Below are 19,554 nucleotides of genomic sequence, written 5' to 3' on the forward strand. Positions count from 1 at the left end.
AATGAAATAATTTATTTTATTAGTCTTACATTTCACAAAATTATTTATGAGTAAATATATGTATATATATATATATACAAAACAACAAAATTTTACATTTATTTAACTTGAAGCAGCACATTAAGACTTTTTTATTTTCTTAGGAGTTTTCTCTGCATCTAAACCTAAAAAAAAATAATAATAACATGAAATTGATACATATATATTTATATGATTTTTATTAATACAAAAATTTGAAATAAACCATGTATAATAAACAAAAATTTTTAATTATATTAATGTAAGCATTCTGCTAGAAAATACATATAAAGCAAAAGCTCGAATGTTAGCATTCAACTAACCAGAAATTTTTGAATGTCAGCTCTTTTTTTTTTTTAAAAAAACATCAGTTCTAAAAAATTAAGCAAGTGGGAGATTTGTAAAGTCAAAGTATATACAGTACTCTTGAAACCCTGCTCATAATTTTTAAAATGTAAATAGAATTACACCTTCCTTCTCCATTGTGTCATTGTATTGTTTCAAAAATTTGTTCTTTAAATAGGATACACTTCACAAAAAGTGAGGGAATTATCATTCAAAGGTATTTGTTACTGCAGCACAGGAGCATATAAATGATTACAAAGTTCAGTATAGGACAGGGGTGCGCAAATAGCAGACCACATGCGGCCTGTCAACACAGAAGTGCACAACTGAAAATTCGTCTCATATTATCCACTATGACAGCCAAGTCAATATGCATGCACAGTGCTTTTCTGGTTAATTTTCAATTTTGTCTTTGCAACAGTAAATATATAAATTTCCAACTTTAGTAAAACTATGAACCCTCTGAAAAAAATGTCAATTCGGTGATGAATGTCCTATATTTAATGAAGAGTAGACAAATATTTCTTTGGTAATGCAGGGAATGAAACTATTGCCATGTTTAAGGAGTACAATCTAAAATGACACTACAAAACAAACGACGACTTTGGCTATAAACTTTTGAAAGAAGAATGCAAAATAAACCTGTGGAGTATATGAAAAGGCTAAAGAAGCAATAAACATTATTTACAAAACAATCAACACTTTGAAATAGCACGAGAGAAGTAAGTTTCAGAGTAGCCTACAACCTTGCTAAATGCAACAAGCTTTTGTGGTGGGCAACAAGTAGTGAGATTTGGTAAGTTTATTAAGCAGTGTATGTTAGAGTATGCAAGCATATTATGTCCTGATGTGAGAAGCAAATTTGAAAGCACTCAATTGTCAAGAAGGATGGTACCGTGATTCATTGACTCAATTGGTGACAAACTTGCAAAATGGCTGAAGACTGCAAGCAAGCATTTTGCTTGTTTTTTTTTTTTTTTTTCTGGCATTGGATGAGAATACAGATAATTAAGATACTGTATAAGTTCTCGTCTTTATCCATGGAATTAAAGAAAATTTCATCATCAGAGAGGAATTGCTTAGCCTAGAATTAGTAAAAGATAGAACCACTGGTCAGGACTTGCTTGAGTCGGGTGTGAATTATGTTGAGAAAAATGGCTTGTCCTGGTACAAAATGGCAAGCATTAGTAGGAAGCATTTCATTAGAAAAAATGTAAGTATGTTTAAGCTTTTAAAAAACAAGTTACAATTACAAGACCCAGATACTGTGATTATCATGTCTTTTCATTGCATTCTGCATCGGGAGAACCTGTGTAAAGCTTCCTTGGACTTTAAACATATGATAGAGCCTATTGTTAGTGTGGTGAACATAATCACTGCAAGGGCAATATACCATCGACAGTTCAAATCTTTGCTTGAGGATGTGGAGGCAGAGTATTAAGACATAATTTACCACAACAATGTGAAGTGGTTAAGCATGGGTAAAGTGATAAAAAAGTGAGCATTTTGCAGAGTGAAATCTTCTTATTTCTGGAAACAAAGGACATATCTCTTGGTTTTGTTATAAAAATAGAATGTGAAAACTGCAGATATGAAACTATGTTTGCAGTTGCTGTGTTTGAGAAACTGAACGAACTAAATGTGTGCAGGAAATTGCTTGTTTGCACATGAAATGTAAATCATTCAAAGCAAAACTAGGTCTTTTTGCGAGGAAAGCAGGTGAAAGCAATTTTTGTCATTTCTCTTTATTAGGAAAACTGTTTCTGCTAAGATTAGGGATCATCTGCAGAGTTTGAGGACGACGTTACAAGATTTCAGAACTTTAAGAAAAATTAAGCCTGAATTTGATTTGCTCTGTTACCCTATCTCTGCTAATATTGACACAGCACATGAGGGGCTGGAGCTTGAACTTATTGCAGTCAAATCACACTGGGAAAAATGCTTAATGCTGTGTCATTAGTTGACTTTTACAAATCTTCGTCTGCTGAAAAATTTCCATGTATGAAGAAATTTGCTGGGAAAATGTGCTCTATATTTCGGTCTGCATATATTTGTGAACAAAGTTTTTCTTGCTTAAGATCAACAAGAGTATATATAGATACTCTTTGACACATTAATTTGCAGACTGTGATGAGATGCTCAACAAGCAATCTGTCTCACTAAACTGATTCTAAAATTAAATGTGCTTGCAACTTAAGAAATCAATTATGTCTCAGACAGACTGATACCAAGATGTTTCATAGAATATGTGGTTGATGTTGCCAAACATTTTCTAGCATTTTATTTTTTGGGTTTTTAAATACATTTTTACAATTTTAAATACAGATTAAATTTAAGTATCACAAATAATTCTAGATGCAATTTTCTATGATAAAGTGCATAGATAAAGAGGGGGGTGTATCTTTCATTTGTGTTATTCTAAGATATGCGAGATATGCATGAAATGCATATGCTAGTGAAACAAAAACAGGAATTCAGTGATAGTTTTATGCTATTAAAATAGATCATAATATAAATGATAAGAATGCACATTATTATTATAAATACTATTAAACAGGAAATTGGTTTTATGGGAAATTAAAATGATTCCTATAAAAAAGAAAAAATAATAATTTCAGCAGTTGACTGCATAGTGATTAAATATAATGGAAGTTTCAGAATGCTTAGGCATCTCAACTCCTCTCTCATATTAATTATATTGTGATTATTTACAAAAGCAAAAATATACACTGTAACCTTTTTCATGGACAGTAAAATATTTCATTTTATATTGACTGAAAAACGATCTGATTCATACTGAAATGGTAGTTTTGAGTTGGTATATTTCAGGAATGTATTTTCTGAAATCTCACTCTTTATCTTCAAATTTATAAAGGTCTAAAAAATTGATGCCACTGTAATTTGAATCACTTTTTTTTTAATAGTTAACCAAGTTCCTTTTCATACAGTATAAGTACAGTGAAACCCGTCTATTGTTTTCCATGGAATGGAGGGAAAACTTAAAAATGCAGAAAGCCAAGCTGAGAAATTATTATATATTGGAACTAAGTTAACACATTATAAATAATATTTATTATTTTCCATTTAAATAATAATAGATTAAAAATTACTTTTCAACAAAAAAGATATACATTGTCTTAGATGAATTTTGACACACAGCTGGAAATATGACTATTTGAGAATATTTCCTAATCATGTACATGAAATGCTTTTATGATACATATTGTTTTCTCTGTACATATAGAAAAATGCCTTTTTATTTTAAGTCTTAGTGAAGCTAAGCACTATTTTTGCTTCATTTCTATCTTCTTCTTCCATACTACTTATACACCCAAATCAAACCATTATGAATTAACTTACTTAAGCTGTAAAGCTAAAATAAACTCATAGCAATTTGCAACAAAATAACATTAGGAAATGAAGCTAATCGTACAAATGTAGAGCTCAAGCAAAGCATTACTGTGTTTACCTGATTTATAATCTACAGAGAAGGCAATTGAAAAAAACACTATGTAAAAATTGCACTAAGAAAATTTTTCACAAGCAGTGTGATAAAACTACAGTTCAGGCAACAATGGATGCAGGAAATAATAAGAAGATATAGAACTTTATTCAAAACTAAAAATAGCAAACAATACGGACAGAACGATAAAGTGTTTTATTCTTTTTTACTTAATTGGGTTATAATTAATTTTCAAATTTGCATTTACCTAAATGATCACCGATAAAATAATTTTTTCACCTTTTTCAAGGTTAATTTAAAATTCTGGCAACCTTAAGTATTAGTTTTTATATTTTTGGCAGCTGAACCATACTGCTGACATGCAAGTTTTCGGAAGGTTAACTTTGATTTTTTCAATAGTTTCATTGTTTTCATTTTAATATTTTTTCCCTTATTTAAAGATTTGCTCCAAAATTTACTACTTTTAATTTTCATTCACAAAAATGTTGATACTTTCCTTTACATAAATGAGCCAGCCCTAGTATTAGGATATAAATACATCGACTGAATAATTTATATTTCAATTTTGAAGTTAAATTGATTTATTAATTCTGTAATTAGAATTTATTTCTAATTTTGTCTTGAACTTAGTTAGTATTTAGCCTGCTTCAGATTTTTTTATTTTTTTGCAATTGTATATGTACTATATGAATGCATAAGCCTGAATTTTTCAGGACTTTTAAAATAAATTTTGTTTAATATGAAAGTTGGATTTATAAAAAAGCAAGTGTACTATATGAGTGTGAAAGCCTGAATTTTTTCAGACTTTTAACCTGTAACAGGGAAGGTCAAATATTGGGATCTCGGTACTTTTCCGTTTGGCCGGCGCAAATCTCGCCAAGCAGACTTTATTGGCGACAACATACAGTATACACATTAAAAAATTTAAAAAAATACTAGTTCTAAGAATTCTTTTTTTTTTTTTTTTTGAAGGCATAAACATTTTAATATCGCTTAAAATTTTATAAAAAGCCAATAAATAAAAACAATAAATTTGTAAAAAGACATTAATTTAAGAATTTACTATGCTTTCATGGTTCAACATCCTGATTCGCCGGTTCATATCACGTGACCCCAAGCGATCTCATCTCACGTAAACTACTCTACAAAAATATAATGCTTTCAGTAATTATCTACATTAATTTCAAGTTAAATCTTAATTTGGAACACAAGTTTAAATGCAAGAAATATTTCAATTCGTACGAATAGCTTACTCAGAAATTATGTAAAACTGCAGTGCTTTACTTCGCTAATGCATTCTCATTAGAATTGATGAATTTAACCCTTGACTTTACCTTTTTATATTTTCGGCTTCGGGTAAGCGCTGTCATTGCATCCTGATTGACTTAATTACCGAAAATGACCTTAGACATAAAACTGAACTATCTGATAAAAATTCTATGTAATTATATGCTACTATTGAAAGAAACAATCAATCTGATAAGAAAAAGCTACTACTTGTTTTGAAAATGAGGCGTAAAAGGTTACCAGCGAGAATATTCGTTTGGCATCGGTTGTACCATTATTGGCGACTTTATCGCTTGCGCCGGCAAAACGGAAAAGTACCGGGATCTCGTTATGGTTTAAATAAAATGTTCTAATCAAAATATTTATAAATTTTTTTACTCATACATTCTATAAACACTTATCTTCAAACAGAATTTTTTTTATTTTACAAAGAAATCACTCAACACTAGGAACATCTTTTTTGCAACATGAACTTTTTTTATGAAAAACCACTTGCAAATGTAAATTATGCAAAACAAACCACAATAACTATTATTTTTGCATTAATTTAACATGTGATAGATACATTCAGATGAAAAATACAAATATTGTACGAAACATAAAAAAAATGACAGTACCTTACTATCAGTAATACCATTGTGTTCTTGCAAAAGATGTAACTTACTCAGAATATTCTTGTGCACATTCGTGACATAATTTTTGTGTACATACCAAACTGGCGTCTTACAACTTGCGCATAAATACAAAGTTTTCAGTTCTTTCTTTTTCTCTAATATTTCATTTGTGAAAAGGACTTCCCAAACGCTTTTAGGATCTGTATTTTCCATATGATCTTAATCCTGGAAGATGAACTATATTATGCGTGGGAGTTCTCACATTTCCTTGAGGTTCAGTAGATGACCACTTGAAGCGGTTCCTCCCATAATATTTTATAGATGAAATGGATTCAGTCTCTGGGTCAGTGCATTCATTGTCAGATTCAAAAAATTCTGATGTTGTGAAATGTGAACTTTCGTTTGAAAAATATTGTTGGCATTCATCTTCATCGCTAAATTCACTTTCCACTTCATCAAGAATTCTTTACAGCACTTCTGCATAATGCGAATTAGAAGGATATATGATATTTCTCGGACCAAGTCTCAGAGCCATGTTTCCACCTGGGACAGATATAACACAGAGGAAGGTGCGGTCTGACATACCGCTCTCAGACAATGGAGTAGAATTTCACACTGAAGCAGGTGCAAAAAATGTTAGCAGATATAAGAGAATTATCAAGGTCACAAAAGGAGAAGCTAGCAGGGGAATCCACTCGATCAGACTAAATATAGAATAGGGGTGATAGGAACAACACCTGTAGCAGTCTCTGAGACCAAGAAATTTTGTTCGATATGAAAGTTGGATTAATAAAAAAGCAGTTTGTAGTTTAAAGGGATTCAGACAAATGAAACGTGTTTTAGCATTCATTAATCAACTTGGTTTAAGGCTTCAAAACCCTTTTCCCTTGACAAGTTCTGTTTGAATCATTAAAGAGATAATAAAATTTTATTATTTTTGGTTTTGGTTATGTACAAATTTCAAGTATTTTATAGGTTTTTACGCCTTGAAGTGAACATTATTTGATTCCAATTTTGTAATTTTCTTTAATTTGTGTTTTACTATATAACGTAACCTTGAGAAATTAGGTTGGACCTTCAAAATGTTTAGTACGGAATTTTATTTTTTTAAGTTCCAATTTTTTAAATTTATATATATATATATGTGCGTGTAACTGTTTATAAAGTATTTCTCCAGTCTCCTTAGCGTGTCGTAGTGGTCAGCATGCTCGGCATGTATTCAAGAGTTCCGTGGTTCAAACGAGGGCATTCCTCATTTTTCGTCTCTCATACTTTCAAAAAATACGTCTCTAAAGTGGCGTCCGAACTAAAAAAAGGTGATGGATGATGATTCTCCACAACCAGGATTTGACAATTCTGTCCCTTAATCCCCAGTCATCCTTTAAAAAGAGGGAGTATATAAGGTGTTTCTACCATCTTCTTAGCATGCCTTCATTGTGTAGGTATCTGCATGCTCGACGCGTATTTGAGACGCCCGTAATTTGAGTCCCTGCAAGGGCACTGCTCATTTTTCATCTCTCATGCATTCAAAAAATACCTAATGTCTCTACTAGTTTAACATATACTTTTCTGTTATCAGAACCAAATTCAGAACTGTATGTAGGTACGTATATGCATGTGTACATACATACATTTCTGAATTTGGTCTTGATAACAGAAAAGTATTGAAGTTCTTAGTAATTTTAAAACAATTACTATTTTTAAATATAATTAAAAGATCAAATATTAAGTAACACAGTATTTTTAATTTTCATTTCACATGCTGTTTTCTGCCTCACACCCCTCCCATTAATATAAAAGATAAATTGGCAACTGTGTCCGTCTTTCAAAAATTACTTGGTAAAATTTCTCAGTAATTAACAATTGCTTTTTAAATACAAATAAAAGATTAAATATAAAGCAATCTAGTATTTTCTGTTTTCAACTCTATTTTCTCCCAGATCTTTAAGATTCTTAAGAATTTCTGAATCTTGAAAAATAAATTAATTAGTAATTAAGGCACTCCTAAATCTTGATAAAGCAAAAAATTGGAAGAAATACGAGGGTTGGAACTTTAATAGTCGCAACTATTTATTTACAAGGAATACAAAAGTGATTCACGTCACCATGTTTTACAGTCCTTCAAAATAGTCGCCAGCATTGTGTACAACCCGTTTCCAACGATGTGGAAGTCGCAGAATACCTGTAGCAGCACCTGTTTTGTTGATAGTTTGAATGGACCGGTCTACTGCAGCAAGAATCTCAGGAACAGTTTGGAATCGAGTGCCACGAAGTGATTCCTTCATCTTAGGAATTAAGTCATAGTCACAAGGGCTTAGATCTGGGGAATATGGTAGATGGTAAAAAGCACTTCCCAGCCCCATCGCTTGAACAAATCAGTCACAGCTTGCACTGCATGTGGCCGAGCATTGTCATGCAAAATGAGAGGAGCATTCTGCAGAAATTGCCGTTTTTTCCTCAAAGCTGGTCGGAGATTGTGCTTCAAAAATGAGCAGCAATACTGCGCAGTGACGGTCTGCTGTGGGGGAACAGTATGCGTTAAGATGACACCATCACAGTCGTACACGAGAATCACCATAACTTTCACATTGCTGGGGTTCTGACAAAATTTCGAACGTCGTGATGACGCCATTCGTTTGATTAGTGTTTCAGTTCTGGCTGGTACGATCGGGCCCAAGTCTCATCCAGCGTAATGATACGGCGTAAAAAAGCATCTCCTTCGCACTCATAGCACTCCAGGTGGGTTCGGGCAGCATGGTATCGTAGACTTTTCTGCATTTCCGTCAATTGATGTGGAACCCATCGTGAAGCAATTTTCTCATAGACAGGCGTTCCTTTAGAATGTGCAGTGCAGTCGTATGCGCTAATCCTGTTTGTCCAGCCAGCTGATGAATCATTTGGCGGCGATCACTGTCCATTATTGCGGCAACAGCTTTCACGTCTGCATCGCTGACACTCGGACGACCTGTCTGCCACGTTTTGGCATCCTTCATTGAATGCTTTCACCCATCTTGCTACAGTTCTGTAAGGCAATGCAGATTCCCCGCAAGCCTCTTGAAGCCCTTGATGACACTGTCGTGCTGTACGACCTCTGGCACATTCAATTTTTATCCAACATCGTTGTTCTTGTTTTGAAAACATTCTGACAACACTTACTTTAGACTGCGAGCTAATACAAGGATACGTTCTTCACGTCACTCCGCATGCGCATGACGTAGGCAGGACAAGTCTTTTTGCTGAGAGGTAAGGTAGGCATGTAGTTTACGTGTGGCATATGCGATATTCTTTGGTTTTGTTGCGTAACGTTTTTTCAGCTGTGTTGCCACTATTAAAGTTCTAACCCTCGTACGACCACTAATCATAGACATACTATGGTACTTTTCATTTAAGGCGGTATCGTTTGGCACATTTTTTTTGTTTTTGTTTTGCTGCAATTCCTCATTGAATTGGACATGCCAAGAAGAAAAAGATTTCTGAACACAAATATGGTTTGTTGGATTATGCATTACTTTCACTACTGAGGTTATGAACAAAATCTTGCTTCAAGTGAATTTAAATGTCAATTCCTAGTTATTTTATCCTAATGTTAAAAATGGATGCTGAAAAACTGAAAAGTTTATTTACAAAAAGAAAAATATATAAATAACATAGAATGTATTCTTTCCTCACAATAGGTATTTACAGAACTTTGTGAAATCCTAGAATGTTTCCTTGTTACTATTCTAAATCATTCCACATTGTCTAATATTGATCCAGAAACACGGAGAAAGAAATCAGCAAGATGTGCTGAAAATCCTCATTATGGCTTGAAGTAACTATTGTGTATTACACGTATTTATTTTAGAAAATGAATTGCTTATATTATAGCTGCAATTTTGATACAGCATGTTATGCAAAATTAAAAAAAAAAATGTATTACTTCACTAATTCTATTCAATCAAAAGATATTTTTAATTCAAAATTGTACCCATTCCAGTTTAGCACTAAATGTGAATAATTTTTTAAATAAATTGTGCAGTGGAATTCCTTTAAAAATGTATAAAAGCCAAGGCAAGTATTATTCTGCAGAAATTTAACTAAAAGTTTTGAAAAAAAAATTAACTTTCATATTAATTTCTAAATTAATAATTAAGTTATATATTAGAAGTATCTTATTAATTTTTAAGCAATGTGAATTACCAAATTACCCCAAAGTAATTTCACAATACACAACAAAGTTTCTGATATGCATTTTGGAAGATGCCAACCTATCCCATTCTTTTGTACCAATCTGAAGCTAACTCTAGTGACAGAATCTTCAGGAGATTGAATCTCCATCTTGTGAACACTGTTGTATTTATGCATATGCTCTAGTCAGTCATTCATTTGATCAGTTCTTGTAAATATTCACACTTACAACTTTCCATTTCGAGTTAACACTTCAACATGTATGAAAACTTTTACATTTGCAGTTCTCTATAACTCCTTAAAATGGTGACAATCAGTTCTGTTACATTTTGTATGTGGAGTAAATATTGCTGATTATAGCCAATGTTTCTTATTATTCTTGATTTCAAATTCATTATAAACTGATAGTTTAATTCTTAAAATTTTTCAAGTAAAAGAAAAAAAAAATGTCATTGTGTAAACTTAGTATGTTAACATGGAGATACTTTTATAAACTACAAATGCTTGGAATAAAAATTAATTTCACATACTTTAAGATAAAATGAATGTCATGTTCTTTGAGATAAATAAAAGCAAAGCATTTATTTCATATTAAAACAAATCAGCAAACAAAATCATGAAAACTTATTTTTAATTATATTCTTCAAGAATTTTTTATTTAATAAAATTCTTAATTATAAGGTAAGTTCAGCTCGATTGAGGATATTATGTTTTATTTTCCAGTGGTCAGGCACTTTCTAGTTAGGCATTCAGCTGAACCAATCAGTTGTTTAGCCATCTCATTGCTCCACAGAAGACAATCAATTTTAGACCCACACGAAATGAGTGTATTTAAAAATTGTATACATCCGTGCCTTCTCCGGGATGTGAACAGTGGGTTTTCATCCGCAAAGAATCCGTTGGTGCCGTTGCAGTTTTACTCGCCAAGTTCACGAACGGTTGATCGACGCCGATCAGCGTACGGTTTATCAAATATTAAAATACATGGAAGTAAGCCGCGTAAAGGTGGTATTTAGTGCATATAATCAAAACAATTTCTAGAGACGAAAAAAATAAATGAGCCTAAGCAAATTACGAGCGCTCCAAGATACCCACTTTTTATTGGTGCTTATATTTTACGTTCACGAAATACCTCAAATTATAAAAGAGATACAAATTAGGCAGATTTAATATTACCTTTAGATCGTTTTTTCTGCGCTTCAATAAATTCAGTTAAAATTTTATTTATATCACTCTGAGCCTTTTTAAGGCTTCTTGCTAATGCTGCACTGTAATTTTCTTGATCTATAACAGCTACTTCTTCGTTTACAACCGCTTCGTCAATAGATGGCCCAGATAATCGGAATAATAGTTTTTCCATGTTTTAAACAATACAACAAATTAAAAAAAAACAGAAAATACGTTAAACAGGTAATTATTCGGCTTAATTTATAACAATATTAATACGATATCTTTAATAGCCTTTAGAAACGTATACAAAAGGAAATATTCAATAAGCACTTTGTTAAGATGTTGCCAGCAGTTAGAACATTATGATATGATGATTAGCACAGACACTCACGGGCGGCTAAAACCCGCCGGGAACTGAAGAAATTCAACCAATCAGAATAAGCTACCGCTGGAGACTGTTTTTGGCGACCAATTTTTATGCCAGCAATTGAAGGGTTTGTTTTGGATTTATTTTCCGCTCATATTCCTCTTTTCGTATCTTTTGATTACGTCTTTTTCGCATCAATTTATAATAGTTTTCTAACTTTTATTGCTATAAAAGACAATGTAGTGAATACGGAAAATTCGGTGGATTATCACGTGAAATGTGTAATAAAATTTCTAGCGTGTTCCCGCAAAAAAAGGTGTACGGTGTTGTATCGCAAAAGTTTTATGCTAAATTGTACATTTCACTTTATTTTGTGGCACTGAAAATTACAGAAAGAATTTATTTTTTGATCATCAAGAAAAAAATGCACATGAAAAAGGCTTATTAATTTGGCCTGTGCAGAAGATGTGTTGCTTTTTTCTTTCTTAATATATATATATATATATATATAAGTATTTATTAGGCACTCAAATTTAGCCAACAAAGCCACATGCAGAACATATATATATATGTATTAGAAGATTCCTAAATAATAATAAATAATTTGATTGAACTTTTTCTAAAATGCATTACATTTTTGTGTGATATTTGATTTTTAAGAAATGTAGCATGTTGAATAAATTGATAGTAAAAATCTCAAATGTACTGTATTTTTGAAAAGGTTAATATGAAATTTTATTAAATTGTTTTGTTTATCTAATAAAATCTGGAATTCTTTCCCAATTTCAAAAGAAGGATGTGTGAAGGATTAATGCATGTAACAAATAGATTTTTAGAAAAATTGTCATTAGCATAACATGAGGAGTGTAAAATGGGAAGATCTTTATTGCTGAACACTGATGGTTAGGTTTATATCCTAACTATATATTTGGACACCTTTTGCTTAGCTTATCTGGTCTGATGATCTGTATAAAATGGTAAATGAAAAACAAAGTATTTGTACCCAATATTAAGTCTGATCTGCAAACAAGATTACTATGGCTGCAGAAACCGACATGCCAGTGAACTATATGTGTCATGTAGATATTACACAAAATACATCAGCTAGAGTACTCTTATCAAGCAGTATGCGGACAGGTACCATATAACCAAATATGTACATATCAAACATTTGTAATTATGTATTTTAAAGTTATAGGCTTCCAATACAATTAGAATTTATATTTCTGTAATACTTATGAGTCTTCTCTGAAACATACTTATTTTGCTTAAATCTACTTCCAAAGTACTTTATTTTGATACAACCCATGGTTTAGAAAAATTAATGTTTCTGACATTCAAGAGCAGATAAAAGTCATACTTAACTGACAAAAACATATAAAATTAAAGTAAGGCAAAAATAGCAGCTTAACATAAAATCTTGTGTCAGTTTTAAGAAATAACTGACGTAGGTCCCTCTTCTTCAATAAAATGAAAAAAGCTTTTTATTCCTGGCCTTTTGAAGAACAGATATCAGATAACACTCAAAATTAATAAGAATTATACAAATTCTGCATCATTCTAAGCCTTCTTGATTTATTTTAATCTTGAAATTCATGACCTGACAAATTTTGTGACAACTATATATTTTTGAGAACCTGGGACCACAGGTGGATTTGTTCGAACAGCATTCCAAGTTCTTCGATTACATGCTCGAAATGACTCTGCATGAAAAATTTACAAATTAAATTCGTCAAAAGCTTTAGAAAGTGAAATCTAATGCACTCAGTAAATTTTTTTTTTTCTGTGTGAGGAAATCAGCTTTTTCATTACCATCAGTTCTACAATGGAAATGAGCCTGCTTGGCAATTAGTCTGAGTTAAAAGTGTCTTGAAATTTCTAAAGATGTCTGCAATTATAGCTTTGATATATATACAAGTGAAATCTATTTAGCCTATTCTTAGTATCAGTAATATTAGGTGTTTTCAACATTAAATGGGGTACAAAAAGTCCATTATGATATCTTCAGTGATGAGATGTATGGAGTTTGCACGCATCCTTTGCTCAATTTGTCCTTTGTTCTTTTTGTTTGCTTATTACTTATTCCAGGGAAAAACGTCTTGCATGTTGTAACCGTACTTTAACATACGTTAAATTTTACATTAAAACATGAAATATAAATAAATTATTTTAGGATTTCCATTGAGATGGTTTTAATATGAAAACTGCATAATGGAATTCCTAATAGTGTAAAGGAAGGTATAGTTATTATAAAGACTATTAGTATTAATAGAGGTGAAGCTAAGCAGGCTTTAAGCTTAACGAAAAGTGTTTCCACAATAAGACCTTCTTTGACTCACATGAAGTTCTAGATTTAAAGACAATGCTAAATGGGGAAACCTTTAGCAGAATAGAAAATTTTTGAAAAATCTCTGCTGGTTCTTAAAACCTTACAAATGATCAACTGTGTGAGAAGAAAAGTGAGGGGCAACTTCTGGCACAAATTGTGCACATCATGAAATTTATTTGCTATTTTATGTAATTTCCATGATATTTCTTATTTAATTTTTTTTCATGCACAGTTACTATTTGTTTTCCGTTTTTGTAAAAATTAAAACATTTAAAAATTAAACATAATTTGGTATTTTGAATTTTATAAAATAAAGTGTGTGCTCTTTGTTAATATTTTAATAGCTCACCACTAGATATTTTAATCAAAATTTTATCTAGGTTGATAAATTACAATTTAATATATATTGCTCAAAATATCAGATTATGTAGCATAATATGAATATTTTTTAATAAATTTTTAAACTCTGTAAATTTTCTTTTTTAATACTATATTTTAAAATATTTTTTGCACATGGATCATATGGATAATCACAAAATATAACTTGAAAATTTCAAGTGTTTGTTTTCTATGTATAAGTAAGTTGTTTTTATCAATTTAACACTTCATCAGTCATTTCTTAACATATTAAATATAGCATTGGCCCCTAGGAACCAACCTTAAACCAAGCAAAATAGAATTGTTATTTAACATGTTAGATATTAGGAAACCATAACATTAATGTAAACCATTGTAAAACAACAAATGATTATTACTAATTATTGTAACTAAATGCACACTTATACTCAGATACCACCCATTTGTCTTAAAGTCGTTTTTGACTCTTATACAACACTGGTATAAACTGAATGATGTTAATTTATTAAATCTGCTTGGAGAATAACAATTATAAACAGAGTCCTTTGTGTGCAGTTATTCTGCTACTAAGAACAATTATTCCAGATGAAAAAAAAAAAAAAAAAGTTTCCCAATCAGTTTCAATATAAAGAATAAATTATGATATATCATGTAATGATAACTTCATCCGAAAATTCTGGAGCCGACTACAGTGAGAAACTTTCTATAAAATGGTCACAAAATTTTCACACTGAGAAAAATTATTACTATCTTCCATAATTAGTATTCATCAGCAGTCGAGTGGATAAGACTAAGAAGCACTAATAGTTTGAACACTGGTGGACAGGCTAGCTGTATGGGATATTTCTCTTGTGCCACATGAACAGAAGTCATATTCATCTTTTAAACATATACTTCATGAAAGTCTTCTACCCTTAAGAAGATACTGTTTTCCTGCTTTGCAATAATGAATTAAATAAATTACTACCATTGATACAGAACTTTTTTAAAAAAAGAAAGAAAACACTTATAGAATCTCTTACCAATTGAAATATTTTTATGCGTGCTCTAATATGCATAATACAGAATTGTGAAAATTCACCACAATTCCACAATCAGAAATGATAGCAAATTATAGGAACATTGGCAGCAGATGTGTAGACTACAATATACAATTTGTTGCTCTTTACAAAATAAAAATTAGAGGCATCCAATGGTGATAGCTGTTGTTGGAATATTTTATTTGTACAGAAAAAGAAAATGCTTTGGATTTCAAGAAAACTTATACAGAATTTCTGCTAGGGATTAATACATGACATCTGAAATCATAAGCAAGCGGAATTAAAATTGCAGCTTAAAGACTGTGTGATTTCCTAAAATATAATTACAAACTCTGGAGACTAATGAAGGTGATAAATTACTGCATATTATTCAGAAAAGTCTTGGCAATGAAAGAAAATAATGTACATAGTAACACATACGGTGTAATATAAAGTGTAAAATACCCCACAGATTCATCATGAATAAAAATTACTTGATTGTGCTAATGTTCCAAGACTTTAAAAATTACATCTTTATTTTTACATAACACAATGAAATGAAACAGAATTATTTCGATGGAGAATAATGCAGAAACAAGTTTCATGTTAATTTTTTCAATTATTTTTTTTCTTTTGGGAGTTACTGGGTTACCTGGGTTATTTTATGAGTTATCCCACATCAGCATTTTAATATACAGATTCTCTGAATAATCATTGTATTTTCTATATTTCAGTAGGAGCTTTTGTTAATGTGATTTTTGCCTACGAAAAAATATACAAAAGAGAAATTTCTAAAAGTTTTAAAAGTAGTTAAAAAAAAAAAAAAAGACACATTCTTAAAATATTTTTCTTTATTGAATTTCAGGATGTTTAGAGTACGTGAAATAATATGAACCTAGATATCAACAAGCATTTTCAAATACACAAAGAGCCCAGAAATTTCACAGTAAGTAATTTTTATCAATTATTATTTTCACCCTTTATTTAAAAGTAAAGAAAAGTTATTGGGTATCCAGTTAGCCAATTGAGTGGAATATAAAGTTGTATTTGTTTTCGAAATTGAGATTTACATACTTCACTTATCGCTTCTACAGTAAATTAAATATTAAATCATATCAGGGCAACACAAAATAACCAAAACAAATGAACTACTTCTACCCAAGAAATACGAACAAGTTACCATAACATTAACAACTGCTTTCTTGTATACCAGTTTTGCACAAAAATTGCGTTTGGCGATCGGAAAATGACGCCAAAAATTCATGGCGCAACGGTTGTCTCTGATTGGTTGAATTTCTCCAGTTCCCGGCGGGTTTTAGCCGCCCGTCAGACACTCAGATTGCCATTAAAGAAAAATCGGTATTTCCTTATCATAGCGGCCCCAAAATTTAATCGCTAAAACAACCGAGATGTTTTATGTAGCGAGGTAAAAGAACATGTGGCGAAATTTCGGAGAAATACCTCGGTTGATTAGCGATTCAATCTTGGAGGAACTACTATGTATCAGCAGACGGTCGTTTCATGACATCATTGATATAATAAGGAACATATTCCTTCTATCTTACTCTTCTAAAAGTAATTCATATTTATCTGAAGAAAAAATAATGCTTACTTAAGTGAAATCAATCTCGTGAACTAAAGGACATCAGGAAGAAGAAACAAGTCATGATATAGTTCAGAATTTTTTTTCCCTTGTCACTACCTCGTATACGTCTTTTTAAAATTAGGGATATTAATTGAGAAATTCTTATCTTAATAATAATGCATAAGAAAAGTTTTGAAACGTTTCCATGAGCCTATTATATTTATGATAATTAATTCGCCTTGGCGGGAGCTAGTGCTTAAAAGTTTACAATCAGTCAAATTGTTAGCATTGTTAGATGTAGGAAGATCCAAGATAGCTCTGAGCTATCATTAGTGAAACAAAAAAATAAAGCTCGTACGGAAACTACATTTGGCGATTACATTGCCACTATGAACATTAAAGAGATAGTTTGTAGCCAACTATACCAGTGATTCTCACCCCATTTTGTCCCATACACTTTCTTTTCACCATTACTAGGAGAGCATTCATTCCCCCTTCCTTTCCAAAACTCGAGAATACCTATGCATTTATTTAGATTTAGATTATTTTCCTAACATTTTTTAATAAGTTAAACAACAGAAAATATACGATATGTTTAAAAAGTGCAAAATTTCAATAAAAGTAGTATTTTATATTTATAATACTTAATAGCTAAACAAAAGGCTGACAGAAATCTCTCGCCTCACAAGAAGAATTCACCTCCCCCCCCCAAAGACCAACGAGATATCTTACATAATCTAACATCATATCTAGTTGGCCTTGCCCTCCTCCCGGTTGAGAATCACTGCGTATTCAGCCGTAACCTCCTTGGTCGGAGCCAAGAAACAAGCTAACGCCAAATATCACACGCCAAAGTTGCCATAAAAAAAGGAGCTTCCTTTATTTAATACGAGCTGTCAAACAGTTCTGTTTTAAGTGATGTGTTCTGCTTAGAATGTAGTCGCCTATCAAGAAAGAACGAAGCGTTCACTATTAGTAGAATCTATTTAGTGTTACAAAAATTTTCGAAATTCACTGTAAAATGACTAAATTATCAAACGTTCAGGAACTTTTCCCCACGAAATTAAGTGCTTTTATATTTGTAGCGTACATGGCATTATTTATTAATCAAGGTTTGTTTCTCAAGATTATCCTTAACTTCTTTTCCGTTTCATTTTTTATTATTTGATTTAAAATTGTATACTTGTGTTATTTTTTAATGTTGAATATCTCAAAAGAGATTATTGTCTGGAAATTTATAAATTATGGAAAAGAATTAGCGATCTTCTAAAAGATGTTTTGTGAGCAATGCAGTATCAATAAATCTGTGTAAAATAGTGCATGATTAAAACGTGATCTATGTAGGAAATTGTTATCGATCTAGCTTAAAGAAAGCTTAAAGATCTATTAAATAAATCTTTTTGGACTGAGACATTTTGTGTTATAAACAGTACTTATTTTTTAAGTAATTAGATAAGAATATTAAGAAACTAAATAGGCAGCACTATAATAACAGTTTTAATCAGTATAAAAATATGCAATAAATTGTTAGTTGTAAGTAATAGGATATTGTTACAGTAATGATTGTCTTATAGTTTTCCATTCATGATTGTTCTCAACAGTTTTTAAAAATATCTGAAAATGCTTTAATCAGGGAAAAAATTTCTCCCTCATATAGATGCATTTCTGCACTAATAATTTTTGGGGAAGGCATAAGCTGTCTGATTGCATAGTGCTTTTAACAGGATGTGAAAAAAAATTTTTCCTGGCAATTGTTCTTAACAAGCTTATGCTCATAGCAAATTAAAAAAAAAAAATTGTTAAGAACCCTCAGTGGCATAGCTAGGGTGGGGCAAGGGGGGATATCTGTCCCCGGGCGCAGCATCTATGGAGCACCAAAATGATGGTACGAAATTTTAGAATAAAGTGTTTTTCATTCGTGGCACAAGGTAAGGGGCGCAAAATCTTCAGTTGCCCCCGGGCACTGAAAACCCTAGCTACGCTTCTGAGAACCCTATCAAGTTTGTCTTCTGTAGTTGTTAAATAAGTTTAAATTCTAATTGAGTTAATCTAATACTTACATTTATAAATCAAATGTACACTAAAGCAAATTTTGGGGAAAGAAAGTGCAAAATTTTAAGAACATTCTGCTGAAATTTATAAGTGAAAGAAAGAATATTGAAAATATTATATTATCTGAGAAGCTCTGAATGAATTCTGAAACTTGTATATGCTGATTTAACTATTATAGTTTTACTGATTAGAGAAATTAAAAATTTATTCTGTTAAAACAATATCTTAATTTTAAAATATTTATTTTTTATATAGGTGGTTGTTAATAACTGATTGTAATATCAGTGCTCTATTAATGCTTAATGACTAAATTAAACTGTGTCTTCTTGCAATCTTATAAATTTTAATGAGTAGGAAATTATTATTTTTATTTTGGTACATCTGCATTTATAAACGAGCTTATTCCATCCAATTCAGACATTGGATATATGCAATAATTTTCTAAAAATATTGCTGGCAGAAACATGAAAAATGAAATAACAAGCTATACATAAATATATTCAGATAATAATATCTACTAAGGTGATTTTTAAGAAAAGGAGGGAAAGATAAATTAGTTGAACAAAATCTTTTCATTTTAAAAGTGCAAATTTTGGACACATAAGCATATGTGTGGCACAGTTTTCAATTTAACCTATGGTATGTTCATTCAGAATAAAAAAATGATGTATTTGTGTATCCTCTTTCATTCTTTCTTTATTGCCAAATGGGTACTACTTTCTGAACCCGCTTCATAGTAGAGAAATTATCATTGAAAAGTCCTAATTTTTTAAAGATTAGT

General features: G+C 31.2%; 1 protein-coding gene and 1 long non-coding RNA gene across 2 annotated transcripts in view; one reads left to right on the forward strand and one right to left on the reverse strand.

Moving 5' to 3' along the window:
- Window positions 1-5: 5 nt before the first annotated feature.
- LOC146996735 (uncharacterized) lies at window positions 6-11,413 on the reverse strand. Its single transcript, XR_015041632.1, has 2 exons — window positions 11,071-11,413; window positions 6-164 (listed from the first exon to the last, which is right to left on the reverse strand). It is a non-coding gene; the product is annotated as an uncharacterized LOC146996735 (long non-coding RNA).
- Window positions 11,414-17,221: 5,808 nt separating this feature from the next.
- Window positions 17,222-19,554, forward strand: part of senju (UDP-galactose transporter senju) — a 28,492-nt gene continuing 26,159 nt past the window's right edge. Inside the window, exon 1 of the mRNA XM_035353008.2 lies at window positions 17,222-17,833. Within this exon, the coding sequence (XP_035208899.1) occupies window positions 17,743-17,833 (91 nt within the window). The 5' untranslated portion in view covers window positions 17,222-17,742. The remainder of the gene's footprint in view (window positions 17,834-19,554) is intronic.

This window comes from Stegodyphus dumicola, chromosome 6 (genome assembly GCF_044657685.1).
Source record: "Stegodyphus dumicola isolate Sdum_Otavi_A_Nest chromosome 6, ASM4465768v1".
NCBI classification, from domain to species: Eukaryota; Metazoa; Arthropoda; class Arachnida; order Araneae; family Eresidae; genus Stegodyphus; species Stegodyphus dumicola.